Here is a 21,386-nt window from a genome sequence, read left to right on the forward strand (position 1 = left end):
TCATGCCACACCAGCTCCCCTTCATGCCACATCACCTCACCCATCATGCCACATCAGCTCCCCCATCAGGCCACATCAGCTCCCCATTATGCCACATCAGCTCCCCCATCAGACCACATCCGCACCCCCTCATGCCACATCAGCTCCTCCAAAATGCCACATCTGCACCCCCTCATGCCACTTCAGCGCCCCCTCATGCCACATAAGTGCCCCCAAAATGCCACATCAGCTCCCCATCATGTCACATCAGCTCCCCCATCAGGCCACATCAGCACCCCCTCATGCCTGATCAGCTCCCCATCATGCCACATCAGCACCCCCTCATGTCGCATCAGCACCCCCTCATGCCACATCAGCTCCCCATAAGGCCACATCAGCACCCCCTCATGCCACATCAGCACCCCATCATGCCACATCAGCACCCCCTCATGCCACATCAGCACCCCCTCATGCCACATCAGTGCCCCATCATGCCACATCAGCCCCCCCTCATGCCACATCAGCTCCCCATCATGCCACATCAGCTCCCCATCATACCACATCTTCACCCCATCATGCCACATCATCACCCCATCATGCCACATCAGCACCCCCTCATGCGGCATCAGCACCCCATCAAACCACATCAGCTCCCCATCATGCTGCATTAGCTCCCCCTCATGCCACATCAGCTCCCCATCATGCCACATAAGCTCCCCCCAAATGTCACATCAGCAACCCATCATGCCACATCACCTCACCCATCATGCCACATCAGCACCCCTTCATGCCACATCACCTCACCCATCATGCCACATCAGCACCCCATCATGCCACATCAGCACCCACTCATGCCACATCAGCTCACCATCAAACCACATCAGCTCCCCCTCATGCCACATCAGCTCCCTATCATGCCACATCAGCTCCCTATCATGCCACATCAGCACCCACTCATGCCACATCAGCTCCCCATCAAAACACATCATCACACCATCACGCCACATCATCACCCCCTCATGCCACATCAGCTCCCATCATTGCCACATCACCTCACCCATCATGCCACATCAGCACCCCATCAAACCACATCAGCACCCCCTCATTCCACATCAGCTCCCCATCAGGCCACATCAGCTCCCCCTCATGCCACATCAGCTTCCCATCATGCCACATCAGCTCCCCATCATGTTACATCAGCTCCCCTTCATGCGCATCAGCACCCCTCATGCCGCATCAGCATCCCATCATGCCACATCAGCTCCACATCATGCCACATCAGCACCCCCTCCTGCCACATCAGCTCTCCCTTATGCCACATCAGCTCCCATTCAAGCCACATCACCTCACCCATCATGCCACATCAGCTCCCCACCAGGTCACATCAGCACCCCCTCATGCCGCATCAGCACCCCCTCATACCACATCATCACACCATCATGCCACATCAGCACCCCATCAAACCACATCAGCACCCCCTCATGCCACATCAGCACCCCATCAAACCACATCAGCACCCCCTCATGCCACATCAGCACCCCATCCTTCATGCCACATCAGCTCCCCATCAGGCCACATCAGCTCCCCCTCATGCCACATCAGCTCCCCATCATGTTACATCAGCACCACCTCATGCCACATCAGCACCCCCTTATGCCACATCATCCAACACTCCATCATGCCACATCAGCTCCCTATCGTGCCACATCTGCTCCCCCAAAATGCCACATCATCACCCCATCATGCCACATCAGCTCCCCCTCATGCCACATCAGCTCCCCATCATGCCACATCAGCACCCCCTCATGCCACATCAACACCCTATTATGCCACAGAAACTGACTCGGCATCCTCCCAGACATTCAGTGATACCCTCCCTCTCTAGAAGGCCCTACCAGACGTTATTCCTCATCGAACAAGATTTCATCCAAACCCTTGACCAGGCGCTACCATGTTATAGCACACCCCCAAAGCTCACAAACCCCAACTCAACAAGCGGTTCACAAATCTTTTTAAATGTAGAAACATTGCAACAAAACTATGGCACGAGACAGAAGGGGAGAAATTTTTGTCTTGAATCTAGGGGCGCAGCTTGGTCAGTGAGATTGTGGGGTGAACTTCAGATTTTTCCATAATTACGCTGGCACTTAATATTAAAATACATTATACAAACAAGGAGGGTGCATGGGGAGGAGCTTAAGGGTCAGTGGAAAAGGAGAGGAATGCAGATTGGTAGAGGTACTAAGTGAGAGAAAAAACAAGATTTTGTAAAAATAACCAACTTTTTAAGACTTTCAAAGCAGAGAGGGAGAGTGTGTGTTCCCTTTTGTCTGTGTAAATGTAAAAAATTCTGTTGAAATCCAACATACAACTCACCATACCCGACTGAAACCATTTGTACCCAACTATTTATCAGAAAATACATTTATTAGAGGCGTGTAACAACTTAAAATACCTATTTTGGATGTATAGAGAATTGTTTCTCCAGCAGCACATCTGTGACACTGTACTATCCTGGCCACTCCAAACTCTCCCTCCCATCTGGTTCCTTTGGATAGGATCATTAGTCCTGTAACACAACATAAATTAAAAATAATATCCACGAGGCAAGCAACCTAGAGAATAAAGTTCAAGAAATTTGACTCCCAGGCAGCAGACATCTTTGCAGGTTCAAACGAGTGAAGCCGGGATTAGCTGCCCTCCACGTCTTGTCAATGCCTCGCTTGTACCTTGGTGGTTCAACAAGGTATCATCACAGTGCAATGACCCAGACACCTCACCGAACCTGAGACCCATCTCCGACAGACTCTGTGGTAAAGGACCTCATAGTAGTAATCAGTCGCTACCTACTGAGACCAAACCTCTACAGAAACTTCCCGCCAGAATTAGGCCCTTCAGGACACTGGAGAGGAACCCAACTCAAAGGCGCTCAAGAATTAAATTACCTGGTACATGGTGAACCGAACTCAATCAGAGATCAGCACAGTTTTAATATTTTAAGTAGTACATGCTGTAATATTCACCTTCTGTTTAGAAAACAAGAGTAAAACACTTTGTCATTGAACCCAACCCTGCTTTCACCTTGGAAAGTTAGAGTGGCTTTGCAAAGGATTGTGGGTATGGAGATAAGCTATAAGTCCTGTTAAACTTCCCGACACTTGCAGATACTGAAGAAAAACTGTCTGGTTGTGGAAGGTATTGTGGGTTTCCACAGATATTCTTTTTGAACACCCCACTTTCCTTCCTCGGGGTGGTTGCTTTCCCTCTGTGTAATCACCGCACCCTTAGCAGAGCAGCTTCCGATGGTCTTGAGCAGGAGGCATTAGTCCATCTGAACGGTGTCAGCTCGGGCTGGAGCTGCAGGTCGGTGACTGGTGAAGGGGCAGGACAGGTCCTGGTTCGCTGGAGAAAATGCAAACACTTCCTGTTTCACCCTTCACTGTCCCCATCCCCGGACCTTGACCTTGGAGTCCAGCACAGGGGTGGGCACATTTCTGGGACACCTTAGGGGGTGACATGATAATCTCCACCCAAATATGTGGGACGGAAGCTGTCTAATGGGAAATGTCCATAGCACACACGTGTACGTGAGAGAGGGGTATGAGACAGGGTTATATCACAAATACAAAAACAAACATTGGCAAAGCCAAATGATCTGGTGTTGACTGCAAGCCCTTTGTCATTGACAATGCATGTTTTGGTGTGATTTTTTCAAACCTTATTGTTGGTGCGCCTGCCAGGCTGTCGCTAGTATTAAAAAAAAAGAAAACATTACCAAAATCAAATGTTTTTGTCTTTAAAAAACTCACATTGCCACAGTAGCCCCAGCACTGGAGGGCACTACTTTGTGTGCGGATGTGCTCCTTGTGAAAGGGAAGAATGCTGTCACCCACAGTTGAGTTAGCCAATGGCGCAAGTAAGTTGTCCCACTCTCACATGATGTACGTTGTGGTGGGCGGAAGCAAAATGTGAATAACACAACAGCAGACCAATGGATGAACAGAATTGATTAAAAGCTGCTAGCAAGATGCCATATAAATGAAATATAAAATCAAAAGATCTTGGCTAATGCCGGACCTAAAAGAGAAAGGACAAAAAAGGTGAAGAGGGGGACACGCTCAGTAAAACACAACAAATGCATCATTGGATTAAAACACTGTTACTAATCCCATGTTAATGTAAAACAGTTAAAAATAAAGACCCAAAGTGATTTGCCTGAAGATTAATCATAAAATTGCCAATGCTCCCGAAATGAACTCGTGCAACCATTTATGGGTCATAACCCCATCCCCCGGAGTCTGTGGCTTGTTTGTGAACAACAGAGTTTGTACTAGTGAGAGGGTGTGGTACCCCTCCTTTCTGCACCACAGGCATTTGGGAAACACCATCCCCTGTTTCCACTTTTATATCCAGTGCTGGAGCCTGACTCAACAGGTACATCTAGGTGAGGGCTGTGGTGCTGTACACTGTTCCATTCATTGCTGTTTCTATCACCACAGGACATCTAGAGAAGGGCTGTGGTGCTGCACACTGTTCCATTCAGTGCTGTATCTATCACACAGGACATCTAGGAAAGGGCTGTGGTGCTGCACACTGTTCCTATCAGTGCTGTATCTATCACACAGGACATCTCGAAAAGGACTGTGGTGCTGCACACTGTTCCATTCAGTGCTGTATCTATCACCACAGGACATCTAGACAAGGGCTGTGGTGCTGTACACTGTTCCATTCAGTGCTGTGTCTATCACACAGGACAACTAGAAAAGGGCTGTGGTGCTGCACACTGTTCCATTCAGTGCTGTATCTATCACACAGGACATCTAGAAAAGGGCTGTGGTGCTGTACAGTGTTCCATTCAGTGCTGTGTCTATCACACAGGACATCTAGAAAAGGGCTGTGGTGCTGTACAGTGTTCCATTCAGTGCTGTGTCTATCACACAGGACATCTAAAAAGGGCTGTGGTGCTGCACACTGTCTCATTCAGTGCTGTATCTATCACCACAGGACATCTAAAAAGGGCTGTGGTGCTGCACACTGTTCCATTCAGTGATGTGTCTATCACACAGGACATCTAGAAAAGTGCTGTGGTGCTGCACACTGTTCCATTCAGTGCTGAATCTATCACCATAGGACATCTAGAAAAGGGCTGTGGTGCTTCACACTGTGTCATTCAGTGCTGCATCTATCACCACAGGACATCTAGAAAAGTGCTGTGGTGCTGCACACTGTTCCATTCAGTGCTGTATCTATCACACAGGACATCTAGAAAAGGGCTGTGGTGCTGCACACTGTGACATTCAGTGCTGCATCTATCACCCAGGACATCGAGAAAAGGGCTGTGGTGCTGTACACTGTTCCATTCAGTGCTGCATCTATCACCAGAGGACATCTAGAAAAGGGCTGTGGTGCTGCACACTGTTCCATTCAGTGCTGCATCTATCACCAGAGGACATCTAGAAAAGGGCTGTGGTGCTGTACACTGTTCCATTCAGTGCTGTATCTATCACACAGAACATCTAGAAAAGGGCTGTGGTGCTGTACACTGTTCCATTCAGTGCTGCATCTATCACCAAAGGACATCTAGAAAAGGGCTGTTGTGCTGTACACTGTTCCATTCAGTGCTGTATCTATCACACAGGACATCTAGAAAACGGCTGTGGTGCTGCACACTGTGTCATTCAGTGCTTCATCTATCACCACAGAACATCTAGAAAAGGGCTGTGGTGCTGCACACTGTTCCATTCAGTGCTGTATCACCACAGGACATCTAGAAAAGGGCTGTGGTGCTGCACACTGTTCCATTCAGTGCTGCATCTATCACCACAGGACATCTAGAAAAGGGCTGTGGTGCTGCACACTGTTCCATTCAGTGCTGTATCTATCACACAGGACATCTAAAAAAGGACTGATGTGCTGCACACTGTTCCATTCAGTGCTGCATCTATCACCAGAGGACATCTTAGAAAAGGGCTGTTGTGCTGCACACTGTTCCATTCAGTGTTGTATCTATCACACAGGACATGTAGAAAAGGACTGTGGTGCTGTACACTGTTCCATTAAGTGCTGTATCTATCACCACAGGACATCTAGAAAAGGACTCTAGTGCTGCACACTGTTCCATTCAGTGTTGTATCTATCACACAGGACATGTAGAAAAGGGTTGTGGTGCTGTACACTGTTTCATTAAGTGCTGTATCTATCACCACAGGACATCTAGAAAAGGACTCTAGTGCTGTACACTGTTCCATTCGGTGCTGCATCTATCACCAGAGAGCATCTAGAAAAGGACTGTGGTGCTGTACGCTGTTCCATTCAGTCCTGCATCTATCACCAGAGGCCATCTAGAAAAGGACTGTGGTGCTGTACACTGTTCCATTCAGTGCCGTATCTATCACCAGAGGACATCTAGAAAAGGACTCTAGTGCTGTATACTGTTCTATTCAGTGCTGTATCTATCACCACAGGACATCTAGAAAAGGGCTGTGGTGCTGCACACTGTTCCATTCAGTGCTGTATCTATCACACAAGACATCTAGAAAAGGGCTGTGGTGCTGTACACTGTTCCATTCCGTTCTGTATCTATCACCACAGGACATCTAGAAAAGGACTCTAGTGCTGTACACTGTTCCATTCAGTGCTGCATCTATCGCCAGAGAACATCTAGAAAAGGACTGTGGTGCTGTGCACTGTTCCATTCAGTGCTGCATCTATCACCAGAGGACATCTAGAAAAGGACTGTGGTGCTGTACACTGTTCCATTCAGTGCTGCATCTATCACACAGGACATTTAGAAAAGGGCTGTGATGCTGTACACTGTTCCATTCAGTGCTGTATCTATCACCACAGGACATCTAGAAAAGGGCTGTGGCGCTGCACACTGTTCGATTCAATGCTGTATCTATCACACAGGACATCTAGAAAAGGGCCATGGTGCTGTACACTGTTCCATTCAGTGCTGCATCAATCACCAGAGGACATCTAGAAAAGGGCTGTGGTGCTGCACACTGTTCCATTCAGTGCGGTATCTATCACCACAGGACATTTAGAAAAGGGCTGTGGTGCTGCACACTGTTCCATTCAGTGCGTATCTATCACGCAGGACATCTAGAAAAGGGCTGTGGTGCTGTACACTGTTCCATTCAGTGCTGTGTCTATCACACAGGCTATCTAGAAAAGGACTGTGGTGCTGTACACTGTGTCATTCAGTGCTGCATCTATCACCAGAGGACATCTAGAAAAGGGCTGTGGTGCTGCACACTGTTCCATTCAGTGCTGTGTCTATCACACAGGATATCTAGAAAAGGACTGTGGTGCTGTACACTGTGTCATTCAGTGCTGCATCTATCACCAGAGGACATCCAGAAAAGGGCTGTGGTGCTGTACACTGTTCCATTCAGTGCTGTATCTATCACCACAGGACATCTAGAAAAGGACTGTGGTGCTGCACACTGTTCCATTCAGTGCTGTATCTATCACCACAGGAAATCTAGAAAAGGACTGTGGTGCTGTACACTGTGTCATTCAGTGCTGCATCTATCACCAGAGGACATCTAGAAAAGGGCTGTGGTGCTGCACACTGTTCCATTCAGTGCTGTATCTATCACCACAGGACATCTACACATGGGCTGTGGTGCTGCACTTTGTGTCAAACAGTGCTGTACATATCACCACAGGGCATCTACAAATGGGCTGTCATGCTGCACCATGGTACAGTGCTGTACCTCTCAGCACATGACATCTACAAAAAGTCTGTGGTACTGCACCCCTGCACACTGTTACACACAGTGCTGTACCTATCACCACAGGACATCTACAAAAAGCCTGTGGTGCTGCATGGTGTTACAGTGCTGTACCTCTCATCACATGACATCTACAAAAAGTCTGTTGTGCTGCACAGTTTTACAGTGCTGTACCTCTCAACCCAGGACATCTACAAAAAGTCTGTTTTGCTGCACAATATTACAGTGCTGTATCTCTCATCACATGACATCTAAAGAAAGTGTCTAGTGCTGCACCCCTGCACCCTGTTACACCCATGTTAGGACATCTAGAAAAGGACTGTGATGCTGCACGTCGAAATGGATTGTGGTGCTGCACGCTGTTACACACAGTGCTCTACCTCTCACTGCAGGACATTTAGGAAAGGACTGTGGTGCTTCACATTGTTTCACACAGTGCTGCACCTCTCACCACTGGACATCTAGGAAAGGGTTGTGGTGCTGCACCCTGTTACATTCAGTGTTGTACCTGTCAACACAGAACATGTAGAAAAGGGCTGTGGTGCTGCACGCTGTTACACGCAGTCTGTACTTGTCACCACAGGACAGCTAGGAATGGTCTGTAGTGTTGCACCTTGTGCACACAGTGTTGTACCTATCACCACAGGACAGCTAGAAAAGGTCTGTAGTGCTGCACCCAATCACACACCGTGCTGTACCTATCAGCCAACCACCTCACCACACCACCACAATTCATGCACCACAACAATTCACGCACCACCACAATTCAGGCACCGCCACCACCACAATTCATGCCCCACCACAATTCACGAACCACCACAATCAATCAATCAGTGTTTATAAAGTGCAGCTACTCACCCGTTAGCGCCTCAAGTTGCTGGGGGGGGGAGTGTAGCATGTACCGGAGGTGGATTTAGAAGAGCCATGTCTTCAGTTCCTTCGTGAAGCTCGGTAGGGAGGTGGTTTGTCTGATGTGGATGGGTGGGGTGTTCCAGGCGGTGGCTGCGAGCTAGGCGAAGGAGCGTCCTCCTGTTCTGGTTTTCCTGATGTAGGGTACTTCTGCAAGAGAGACCTGGGCTGAGCATAGGGCCCTGTGGGGTACGTGAAAGTTGAGTCGCTGGTTAAGGTAGGCTGGTCTGGTGTTGTGGAGGGCTTTGAGTGCGTAGGTGAGGATCTTGAAAGTGATTCTTTTCTCTATGGGGAGCCAGTGCAGAGCACGTAGGTGTTGTGAGATGTGGCAGTTTCGGGGTAGGTCGAGGTTCAATCTGGCGGCAGTGTTCTGGATGTTTTGCAGTCTGTGGGTGAGTTTTTTGTTGATTCCGGCGTAGAGTGCCTTGCCGTAATCCAGTCTGCTGGTGATGAGGGCGTGTGTGATGGTCTTTCTATGTTTTAGGGGGATCCATTTGAAAGTCTTGCGTAGGAGGCGGAGAGTACAGAAGCAGGTGTAGGTGACTGAGTTGATCTGATGGTTCATGCTGAGGTCGGGGTCCAGGATGATTCTGAGGTTGCGGGCTTGGCTGGCGGGGGTGGGCGGGTTTCTGAGGGTGGGTGGCCACCAAGAGTCGCTCCATGCGTTGGATTGAGGGCCCAGGATTGGTACTTCGGTCTTGTTCGTGTTGAGTTGAAGGCAGTTGTCTCTCATCCAGTTGGCGACTGCTTTCATGCCTTCGTGGAAGTTGTGTCTGGCCTTGTCGTTGGAGAGGGAGAGAATGAGTTGGGTGTCGTCGGCGTAGATGAGGTTTATTCTGTGACTTCTGACGATGGTGACTAGCGGGGCCATGTAGACGTTGAGCAGTGGGGGGCTGAGGGAGGATCCTTGGGGCACTCTGCAGGTGGTGGGTATGGGTTCTGCAAGGAAGGGGTCAAATCTCACTCGTTGCGTTCTGCTGGAGAGGAAGGATTGGATCCAGTCGAGGGCCTTGTCTCTGACGCTGGCTTCATAGAGTCTTCTTATCAGGGTGTGATGGGAGACAGTTTCAAATGCTGCCGAGAGGTCCAGTAGGATGAATGCCGGTGTCTCTACCTCGTCCAGTAGGGAGCGGATGCCGTCTGTTGCGGACAGGTGGGCTGTTTCAGTGCTGTGGTTTGACCTGAATATGGATTGAGAGATGTCGAGGATGTTGTGGTTTTCTAAAAACATGGTGAGTTGGCTGTTGACTGCTTTTTCAATGACTTTCACAGGAAATGGAAGTAAGGATCAGCCAAGGGTTTCTTGGGGAGGGGGTTGATCTCAGCATGTTTCCAGTCATCGAGGAAGGTGGGGTCAGCTAGAGAGCAGTTGATGATGAGGCCGAGCTTGGGGGCGATGGTATCTGTGGCTCTGTTGAAGACGTGATGGGGGATGGGTCCGTGGGGGCCCTGGAGTGTATGGACTTCATGGTTTTCAATGTATCTTAGGTGGAGAGGGGTGTCCAGGTGGAGATTGTAGGTTTGTTGGTGTCAGGGTTTGGGAGGGGGGTTCTGCGCGTGGTTTGTCCTTGTTGAAACTGTCATAGATGGTCTTGATTTTGTGGTGAAAGCAGGTGTTGAGTCTGTCGCATAGGTCCTGTGAAGGTGGGATGTCCGTTATTTCGCTGTTGGGTTGGGCAAACTCCTTGATGATGCTGAAGTGTTCCTTGCTGTTGTGACCTTGTGAGGGATCCTGTCTTGGATAGCCTTCTTTCTGGTGCTTCTGATGAGTTGGTGGTGTGCGGTGGTGCCGCCTTTGAGGTTGCTGTGGGCTTCTGGGGATTTGGTGTTTCTCCAAATTTTCTCAAGGCGGCCACAGGTGCGTTTTGATTACCGAAATTTGGGGGTGAACCAGCTGGCTCTCTTAGCGTGGGTGGTGATGTTCTTTTGCAGGGGGGCTATGGTGTTGGTGCAGTCACTGATCCAGTTGTGGAAGGTGCTTGCTGAGGTGTTTGGGTCCTCGTTGTGTGTGACGCTGGGGCGCGATTGCGAGGGCGGTGGTGAGCTGATCGTTGTTGATTATTGTCCGGTTTCTATGCGATGACTGGAGTTGGGGTCTGGTGATGGTGAGTGTCTTGAAAGTGAAATGGATGCATCGGTGATCTGTCCATGGGAGTTCTGTAGTGTGGCAGAAGTTAGCAGAGGTTCCTGTAGTGAAGATGGGATTGAGGGTGTGTCCTGCAAAGTGTCTTGGCTTTGTCATGATCTGTCGGAGTTCTGTGTTGTGGAGGTTGTCTAGGAGGGATGCGGTGTTAGGGTCTTGTAGATGCTCAAGGTGAAAGTTGAGGTCTCCCAGCAGGGTGTAGTTGGTGGCTGCCATGGCTTGAGCAGAGATAAAGTCCGTGATGGAGTCGGCGAAAGGTGTGTGAGGTCCGGGGGAGGCAGTAGATGATGGTTCCCCTGATGGTGGATGTCGGGCTGGTATATAGCTTGAAGTGGAGGTGTTCCATCAGGTTTGTGACTTCTTTGGAGTCTTCGGAGTGTGTGTTCAGGCGGAGGTTAGACCTGTGGATGATAGCGATTCTCCCCCCCCCACACCTCCCTCCCCTAGGGCAGCTGGGGAGATCTTTCCGGACGATCTTGTATCCCTGGGGGATGACGATGTCTGGGCCGGCGGTGTTGGTCCAGGTCTCAGTCAGGAATGTGACTTCTGGGGTGGTGCTGTTGGGGTGGTGCTGTTGAGGAGGTCCCAGATTGCAGTGGCGTGTTTATGGAAGGAGCGGACGTTGAGGAGGATGCACTTCAGGAGTTTCAGGTCCAGAGAGTTGTTGCGATTGGGTTGTGCTGGGACCCGGGTCTTAGTGGTGGTGCAGGTTTGACGGCAGCAGAAGCAGCTGAAGGGACCGTGTGTGTTGCCTGGAGCTGCTTGCTTGCACTTGTTTTGTCCTGGTTGAGTGCAATGAGTTCAGCTGCTGTGTAAAGGTGGCGGATGGCAGGACCAGGGGTCCTGGCGCTGGTTGCGTTTGAGTCGCAGACAGGCGCAGACGGGCTTGACTTTGGCACACCTTTGGTGCACCAGCGGCCGCCATTAAGTACGGGAGTGAGGGAGGAGAGGACAGGTCGGAGGCTGGAGCGAGATCGGAAAACGGCGTGAAGAAATTCTTTCACCGCCACTACCACAATAATGCACCACCACAATTCACACATCACCACCATGCATGCACTGCCACCCCCACAATTCACGCACCGCTAACACCACAATTCACGCACCGCCACCACCACAATTCACGCACTGCCACCACCACCATTTACGCACCGCCGCCAGCACAATACGTGGACCGCCACCACCACAATTTATGCACCGCCAGCAACACAATTCATGCACCGCCAGCACCACAATCCACGCACCACCACACCACAATTCACGTACCACCACCACCATTCATGCACCGCCAGCACCAAAATTCACGCACCAGCAGCACCACAATTCACGCACCGCCAGCACCACAAATCACGTACCGCCACCAGCACAATCCACATACCCCCACCAGCACAATCCACGCACTGCTACCAGCACATTCCACGCACCACCACAATCCACGCATCTCCACCACCACAATCCACACACCTCCACCACCACAATTCTCGCCTGGCTTGCAGGAGTTCTTTCCAGGGAGCTCTGCACATACATCAACCTTTGGCTTCCAGCCCTGCTCCTTTCCCTTCCTCGTGTTCTTTTCAAGCGTTGGCACCACAGGCCTGTGGCATCCAGTGATGGTAAAGGATGGGTCAGATACCAAAGGTGCCCCTTGCTCTGACCTCCTCAGGCCTCCTTCTGGTGCAGGAGGTCCTGTCTTCAATTCATGGGTGCCTAGTGTCAGCTGGCTGAGAGTGGGTGCCCTGCATCCAGTCCCTCAGGCTTGACTCGTGATGAAGCAGGAGAGAAGGTTAACGTTCCTGCTGCACAGCACAATGTGCAACATGCAAATCCCAGATTTGTATTTTGTGTAGATAGCTCAGTGGGTTAGCGCTTTTCTTGCAGAGATCCTTTTTTACTTGGAGTTCAAAAGTTAAAATCCTTCTGCTATAGCGCATTGAGCTATGAACTGCCATCAAAGTGCTGCATTAAAATCACAAGATATAGATTTAAAACGTAATTGTTGTTTCCCTCAGTCATTTGTGATTCTAACATTGCGAAAAAGGGGTGCTTTGGCTAGTAATATAGTTTTATTAGCATGACACCCCCAGTCACTGTGTTACATTTCAAGCTCTGAGTTTACTTACATATTCTGCCTGCGTTACATCACAAAAGTGACACAAACCTAGTTCAAAGTGTTGTTTTGGGGTTTTCTTGGAAGGGAGCCCAAGTAACACCCTGTGGCACTATGCTTTACTCTGCGTCAAGGAGGCGTGCCATGGGTGATGCATAGATGTGCCGATGCACCCACCCATGCACTTTGATGCTAATCACTATCCGCAAACTTTGCTACAAGGAAATTTGCGTCAAACTATTACACCTCTTGGAGGCAGGCGTAGAGTTGGAGAATTTTTTTTTTTTTTCTCCAAACCTTTTCAACTTTGTTTGCGTGCTGCACCTAACAGCACACGTACAAATTCGTAACGTTTACCTATAGGTATATTTAAAGTTTCATTTATATAATTTTGTGCTAGAATAGTACCCTCAAAGTATAAAACCTATTCCTGCCATCACAGTCCCACTTCCAGTGTGAAACCTTTGCTTAAAATCCCACACACACCCTGGCACTGTGGTGCCAGGGTGAGTGCATCTAAGCAAGGCAGCTTAAGGTGCGCCATCACTTTACAAGGGAACCACAGTAGATATGGTGCTGTGGTGCTGTCTCCTTGTCACGCAGCACAGTGCAGCAGCTTTGGTTACTGCACGTAGTAAATCAGGTCCCTTTGTTTCTCCAGTCCAAGCACTGTTAACAGATGATGCATACCAGTGTGGATGAGATGTGACTCCTACACGTTGTAGTCCCGTTTATGTTATGTAACATTTGTTGTGATGTAAAGCGCTCTGACACTACTTTGGGACAAGTAGCGCTATAGAATGAACACGTGAGAGAAGCGCTACGGAAAGATGAGGTCCTGTAGTGGAGGGTGGCAGTGAGGGAATCCGTGAAGAAGCGGGGCACCAACAAAGATTGTAGCCCGGGGCGCAACCAAGGCTAAAGCCTGATTGTATACCTCACATGTGCTGAGAGGGTACTGCAGAATTATAAAATGTACTTCTGAATTAAACCCGTGAAAAATGTACTGGGGACACAAACGTCCCATGGGCTCTTTCCCCAGCGCCTCGCTGTGCTGTATGAGCCTTCAAGGCTCTGAGTTTCATCCCCCTGCTTGAGGGTGGATATAAATAGGTTATTGCCTACGTTAGCCTTCATAACTTGCTTAAAAATACTGACATTTCACTTACCTGCTCTCCACACCCAATACTACGGCCACTGTTCTTGTCAAGCCGGTTATTTCAGTGGCACAACACGAGCTTGTAGCTCGGTGGGTTCAGCGATCACAGCGCGGGTCTAACCAGTGGGACACGGGGCTAGCTGATGGCTAGTACAGCAGGGAAGATTGAATGCTGCCGCTCACCAGCTCCCAGACAAAGAGATCACCTTGGCTTCTGCCTGCCTCTACCCCTCCCACCCCCCACCACCACACGAGTGCCTTGCCCCACAGCCAGCCACAGCTTGAATCCCAGAAGGCTTGTTATGTGCAGCAAGTAAATCTATCTTTATATCGCCAGTAGCTTGCAAGTAAACTCCATTTGACTGTAGTTGTTCTAGCAAATACAGCAATCGTCAGCGCTGTGTGCCCCGGTGACACTGCACCCACTGCACCAATGGTATGTGTGCCCCAGCATGTCATGTGTTTCCTTAAACTAATTTTAGTGCTTTAACCCAGGACCTGCTCCCTCACTAGTGAGGTAACATTAACCCCTGCATGGTCCGCGGTGTGGAGGGGCAGGGAGCTGAGCTCCAGGGGGACCCTCAGCACAGCTGGCAATGTGCACGGGCAGTGGACCAATGGCCTGAGAGCTCCTGACTGGGTGGGGATGGTGCCCCCTCCAAGGACTTTGCAGGGGGCCCCCTTCAAGTTTCGTTATGCCACTGACCCGCACTGATAATGTTTGGCTTCCCGCAGGTGAACTAAAAGCAGTGTATGAGGGTAGAATATTTAATACCTCCATCTCTTAGATAGACACTGGGCCATATTTACAAGACCTTACTCATCAGCATTGATGCGTCAGATTTCTCGCGCCTGCTGCAAATGTCCTAACGACGCTATGAATGTGCTGTATTTACAATACAGGTCTCCATGGAGCAAGGATTCAGAGATCCGTCAGAAATTCAGACCCATCTGTTGGTGCTAACGTGACGCATTGCAGGAGATGGTCGCAAGACTGACGCAACTCCAGCAATGTATCAGAAAAAGGAGGCTAGTCCCATTTTGAAAGCGTGAGAAGTTGTAAATTTCACTGTGTCAGTTCCACGTGGCCTTTAACCTGGGAACATCTACCCTGCATACATTTACCTGGCGTAGGTATAAGTGACGAGGCCTCTACAAACTGATGCGTTGGCCCAATGCATCAGTTTGTACATATGGAGCATAGCGGAGCACTGATTGCGGCGCTGCATCTGAACAGAATGATGCTGTGCCGCGCGAGGCTCCTTGTAAATATGGGCCCCTGTTTTCTCTGGAATAAATCATTTGAGTCCAATTCACAAAGCTATTTTTGGCCCCAAACCTGTGTTTGTGGCTGAAAAAGCATTAATTACTACACAATTGCACACAATGGCTGCCTACAATCATGTTGTAGTAAACCCCACATGAGCAACACAGGCCCCTGCAGCCCCTGCGGTCCGGGATGGAGGGGCAGCCTTCTAGGAGGCGTGGAAGCCTGCAAGTGGTGCAGCTTTTCAGGCGTAGTGCTCGAAATGTTTGTGAGTTTCAAAAGCAGTAAACTTGCACCTGTATGTAGTTTTAAATTCATATTTGTTTTTTTTTGCAGTTTTATGTAGCGCAAACTCGACCCGAAGGTATAGCAGCACTTTACATGAACACCAGCTACATTACACAAGGGCACCTTCATTTTTTTGTTGTCTTAGGCACGAAGAGATTAGGTGATTTGCTCAGAATCACAGGATGTGGAAACCAACACTGAGACTCCAACCTGGTTGTTCCCCAGTTCCGAAGTCAGCAGCTCTGGCCGTTACGCCACATCCCCAGATTTGGCCCAATTGACATTGAAAACACATTTTCCAACTGGCATGAAAGAAGTACGATAACTTAGTGTGTAACCCATGTGCGTGCAACCTGATGGACTCGGGTTTGAATCCCAGCAGAGGGGACGTTCATCATTCTCAGGCTGATAAAATGAGCATTGTTGACTTATTTCAAAGTAGCACCTTTCTTTTTCAGTGTCACAGAAGACTGTGGTGGCAGCAGTGATTAATTTGAGCTGGTGGTTTCTGGTGCTCGGCACCCGCACTAGTTGTCAACACCGGCATCTATGATAGTCTGCCACACGATGGCGCTGTTTGTCTAATTTAAAGATTAGCAGTTGCTACATATGCATTGTGTATTAAAACAGCTAATTCCTGCGTCCTAAATCCTTCTTATACCTTTGGGGGATGGAATAGTCTGAATTGTACAATTTGTAGGAGGGTGGTGGGTAATGGTTTTGTAACTGGCAGAGAAATGGGGGGTTCAGGCTGGAATTGCCTCCTGACAAGACCCTGGTATTTATTTTTTTACAAATTAAGAACTGGGTGGCAGGGGTTGTTTGTAAATTATTGTTGTTACATCCGCATTACCCAGGCTTCCCAGGCCTCTGGTGTCCAGGACTCCCTTGTTCTGGAGGCCGCCCCCCCCCCCCCACCCATCCTTAGCAGGGCTCCAGAGGAGGGGAGCTGGCCTCTCAGAGGCGCCAGAGGGGACGGTAATTGCATGGCTTCCTCACAAGGATGGCCTCGGACCTCAATCTGTCATCCCTTCTGGCTCTTGATAACAATGCAGAATAAAAACAGCTCGGCTGTTGTGCTTGATGGATGGTCACATCTCGTGTTATCTCTTTTTCTCACCCAGGGGAATCCCCGGCAAGAAGTGCGGGACCATCATCCTGTCTGCGGAGGAGCTCAGCAACTGTCGGGTGAGTGGGGGGGTTCACTGCCCCTCGCCCCTGTGGTTTTTTCTTCTTTTTTCTCTCTTTGCTTCGCGTGTGGGGGCGGGGGGGCTGGACCTTTCTGTCGCTGGAGGTCAGAGGATGGCTGGACCGCTGCGGCGTGGGCCACCAAAGGCTTCAGTGTTATCAGCCTTTGTATAGCGCCTTCTCTCCTTAGCAAGGCACTGTAGCGCTTTCTTCACCTGGAGGCGCTTGGTTAAGACGGGTGTAAAATTCGTTCGATTCCGATATAGATATTTGCAGCGTGATATACCTGTGACGTAGGACTGACGTCTTCACTGACCTGGGTCGGTCTCCTAATGCAGGCTGTTTCCAAAAAAGCAGCACAGGCCAGGGAAACACTTGTGAAACGAGGGCACGAGGGCGTAGGATGTTTAATCTAAGGTTTATATTTATGAGGTGTTTGCGGGTCTGTGGCTGAGGGTTTATATGTATGAACTGCTGGAGGGTCTGTGGCTGAGGGTTTATACGTATGAACTGCTTGAGGGTCTGTGGCTGAGGGTTTATATGTATATGCTGATTGAGGGTCTGTGACTGAGGGTTTATACGTATGAACTGCTTGAGGGTCTGTGGCTGAGGGTTTATATGTATATGCTGATTGAGGGTCTGTGACTGAGGGTTTATACGTATGGGCTGCTTGAGGGTCTGTGGCTGAGGGTTTTTATGTTTTAGGCACTTGAAGGGTATATGGCTGAGGGTTTTATGTATGAGCTGCATGAGGGTCTGTGACTGAATGTTTTATATATGAGTTGACGAGGGTCTGTGGCTGATTTTATAGACTGCATGGGGGTCTATTGCTGAGTGTTTTATGCATGAGGTGCTTGAGGTACAATGACTGAGTGTTTTATGTATGGGCTTCTTGTGGGTGTATGACTGAAGTTTTTATGTATGGACAGCACGAGGGTCTGTGGCTGAGGGTTTTATTTATGAGGTGCATGATGGTCTATGGCTGAGGGTTGTATGTATGAGGTGCTTGAGGGTCTGTGGCTGAGGGTTTTATGTATGAAGTGCTTGATGGTCTATGGGTGAGGGTTTTATGTATGGGCTACTTGAGGGTCTATGGCTGAAGATTTTATGTATGGGCAGCCCGAGGGTCTGTGGCTGAGGGTTTTATTTATGAGGTGCATAAAGGCCTATGGCTGAGGGTTTTATCTATGAAGTGCTTGAGGGTCTGTGGCTGAAGGTTTTATATATGAGGTGCTTGATGGTCTATGGCTGAGGGTTTTATGTATGGGCTACTTGAGGGTCTATGGCTGAGTGTTTTATGCATGGGATGCTCAAAGGTCTATGAATGAGGTTTTTATGTATGAGGCGCTTGAGGGTCTGTGGCTGAGGGTTTTATATATGAGGCGCTTGATGGTCTATGGCTGAGGGTTTTATGTATGGGCTACTTGAGGGTCTATGGCTGAGTGTTTTATGCATGGGATGCTCAAAGGTCTATGAATGAGGTTTTTATGTATGAGGTGCTTGAGGGTCTGTGTTTTTTATGTATAAGCTGCTTTAGGGTTTGTGACTGAGGGTTTTTATGTATGAGGCACTTGAGGCTCTATGGTTGAGAGTTTCATATATGAGGTTCTTTAGGGTCTATGCCTGAGAGTTTTTATGTATGAGTGGCTTCAGGGTCTGTGGCTGAGGGTTTTATGTATATTCTGCTTGAGGGTCTGTGGCTGAAAGTTTTTTTGTATGTTCTTCTTGAGGGTCTGTGGCTGAAAGGTTTATGTATTGGCTGCTTGAGGGTTTTGGTCCATAGCTGATGGTTTTATGTATAAACTGCTTGTGGATCTATGGCTGAAGGTTTATGTATTTGGGCTGCTTGGGGGTCTGTGGCTGAGGGCTTTATGTATGAGCTGCTTGAGGGTCTTTTGCTGGTGGTTTTTATGTAAGAGGTGCTTGAGGATCTATAGATGAGGTTTTCATGTATGGGCTGATTAAGGGTCTGCGGCTGAGGGTTTTACGTATGAGGTGCCTGAGGGTCTGTGGCTGAAGGTTTTTATGTATGGGCTGCTTGAGTGTTTGGGCCAGTAGCTGAGGGTTTTATGTACGAACTTCTTGTGGATCTATGGCTGAGGGTTTTATGTATGGGCGGCTTGAGGGTCTGTGGCTGAGGGTTTTATGTATGAGGTGCTTGAGATCTGAGGCTGAGGGTTTTATATATGAGGTGCTTGAGGGTCTGTGGCTGACGGTGTTTATGCATGGGTGCTTGAGGGTCTGTGACTGTGGCTGGGGGTTTTATGTATGGGCTGCATGAGGGGCTATGTCTGAGTGTTTTATGTTTGGGCTGTTTGATGGTCTGGGCCTGTGGCTGAGGGTTTTATGTATGGGCGGCTTTGACGGCCGGGCAAACTGACATGCGCACTTAGAGAGCACACTACTCCTCCTCCCCCTGCTGCTGATGAGGATTGCACTGCCCCGCCCTACGAGGATGAAGCGAAAAATAAAATAATGGTACAGTGGTTGTATTATCAGTTTATTTTCTGCCGCCCTCCCACAGCTGGGCGATATTCCTCTGCCATAGTGGAGGGGCCCCCCGCGCCACAGTAGGCGCTACCTTCAGATTTACTTGTGTCCTTTCTGTGTTGTAAGCTGGTATTGCAGCTGCCCATGCTGTGCAGTGGGGTGTAACCTATTCCGTATTATACATGACACATCATCCCATTCTCCTCCTGTGACAGTCTTTTAAATGTTTGATTCTTTACCTCTTCCTGCAAAAGACTGTGGGCTGATTTAGAGTGTGGTGGATAGGGATACTCTGTCACAAACATAACCAATATCCTGTCCACCATATTATGATCCCATTATTTCCTATAGGAATTGTAATATAGCAGACGGGATATCTGTCAGGTTTGTAATGGAGTAACCCATCTGCCAAACCCTAAATCGGGCCCAGTGCCTGGTGCCTGGAAAGAATAAACATGAAAGAACCCCAGCAGCCGCCTGTAGAACCCCAGCAGCAGCCTGTAGAACCCCAGCCGCAGCAGCAGACTGTAGAACCCCAAAAGTAGCAGCCTGTAGAACCCCAACAGCGAAGCCTGTAGAACCCCAGAAGCAGCAGCAGTCTGTAGAACCCATGCAGGAGCAGCTTGTAGAACCCCAGAAGCAGCAGCCTGTAGAACCCCAACGGAAGCCTGTAGAACCCCAGAAGCAGCAGCAGTCTGTAGAACCGAGGCAGCAGCCCGTAGAACCCCAGCAGCAGCCTGTAGAACCCCAGAAGCAGCAGCAGCCCGTAGAACCCCAGCAGCAGCAGTCTGTGATTTGTTCCAGATACATATGTTAAGTAGTTTTATGTGAGTCACTTTGGTGACTCACATAAAACATATAAACATACTGACAAGGTGTCTGCTTACTGACTAATGAAAGTGATGTCAGTCTGCAGGGCAGGGGCGTTGAGAAGAGGGGGCGCTGGAAAGGGAGGTCTCCCTTCGTTTGGTTTTTAAGCAGCTGTTTTAATTCTTCTCACTCACCTTCCTTTCACCTTGGCTGCTGGCAGGAGACATTGTGTGATCCTAACTCAACTGTAATAACTTATTACAGGTGAGGGGCCGCCTCCTCTCCCTGTTACAGAGGCATCGTTATCTCCTACCAACCCTGTGATAAGAAAAGGCGGGAAATGTTTTTGTTGGTTATCGTTTACAACATCATAATGTTATCATTGACACTCTTAACATAATTTCAGTATAATTTTTGTATAATTTATATATTTAGATACTTTTTATATAATTTACATTATTTTTGTTAATTTATATTGTTATTATTGTTAATATTTTTATTGTTTTGGTCATCTTTGTTCATATTGTTGTTATTACATGGCAGTATTAGTAGTACAATGATGATGAGGATGACGACAATGATAACAATGATGATGATAGCTCTGGCGATGATGACGACAATGATAACGATGATGATGATAGCGCTGGCGATGATGATAACGATGATGATGATAGTGCTGACGATGATAATGATAACGATGATGGTGTTGACAACAATGATAACAAAGATGATGATAGTGCTGACGATGATAGCGCTGACGATGATGATAGCGCTGACTATGATGATAACAATGATGGTGTTGACAATGATGATGATGACGACGATGATGATAGTGCTGACGATGATGATAATGACGATGATGATGATAGTGCTGACAATGATGATAATGACGACGATGATGATGACGATGATAACGATGATGCTGAATGTGCTGACAATGATGATGATAGCGCTGACGATGATGATAACGATTATGATGATAGCGCTGATGTTAATGATAACGATGATGATGTTGACAGTGATGATGACGATAACAATGATGATGATAGTGCTGACGATGATGATGATAGTGATGATGATGATGATATTGCTGACGATGATGATAATAGTCCTGACGATGATGATAATAACGATGATGATGATAGTGCTGACGATGATGAAGATAGCGCTGACGATGATGATAACGATGATGGTGATATCGCTGACGATGATAATGATAACAATGATGATGTTGACAACGATGATAACGAAGATGATGATAGTGCTGACGATGATGATAGCGCTGACGATGATGATAACAATGATGT

At 48.6% G+C, this 21,386-nt stretch overlaps 1 protein-coding gene across 1 annotated transcript in view; it reads left to right on the plus strand.

The window, feature by feature from the left end:
* CPNE9 (copine family member 9) overlaps positions 1–21,386 on the plus strand; it is a 1,043,154-nt gene that overhangs the window by 846,664 nt on the left and 175,104 nt on the right. Inside the window, exon 8 of the mRNA XM_069206140.1 lies at positions 16,716–16,779. Coding sequence (XP_069062241.1) covers positions 16,716–16,779 — 64 coding nt within the window. The remainder of the gene's footprint in view (positions 1–16,715; positions 16,780–21,386) is intronic.

This window comes from Pleurodeles waltl, chromosome 9 (assembly GCF_031143425.1).
Source record: "Pleurodeles waltl isolate 20211129_DDA chromosome 9, aPleWal1.hap1.20221129, whole genome shotgun sequence".
NCBI classification, from domain to species: Eukaryota; Metazoa; Chordata; class Amphibia; order Caudata; family Salamandridae; genus Pleurodeles; species Pleurodeles waltl.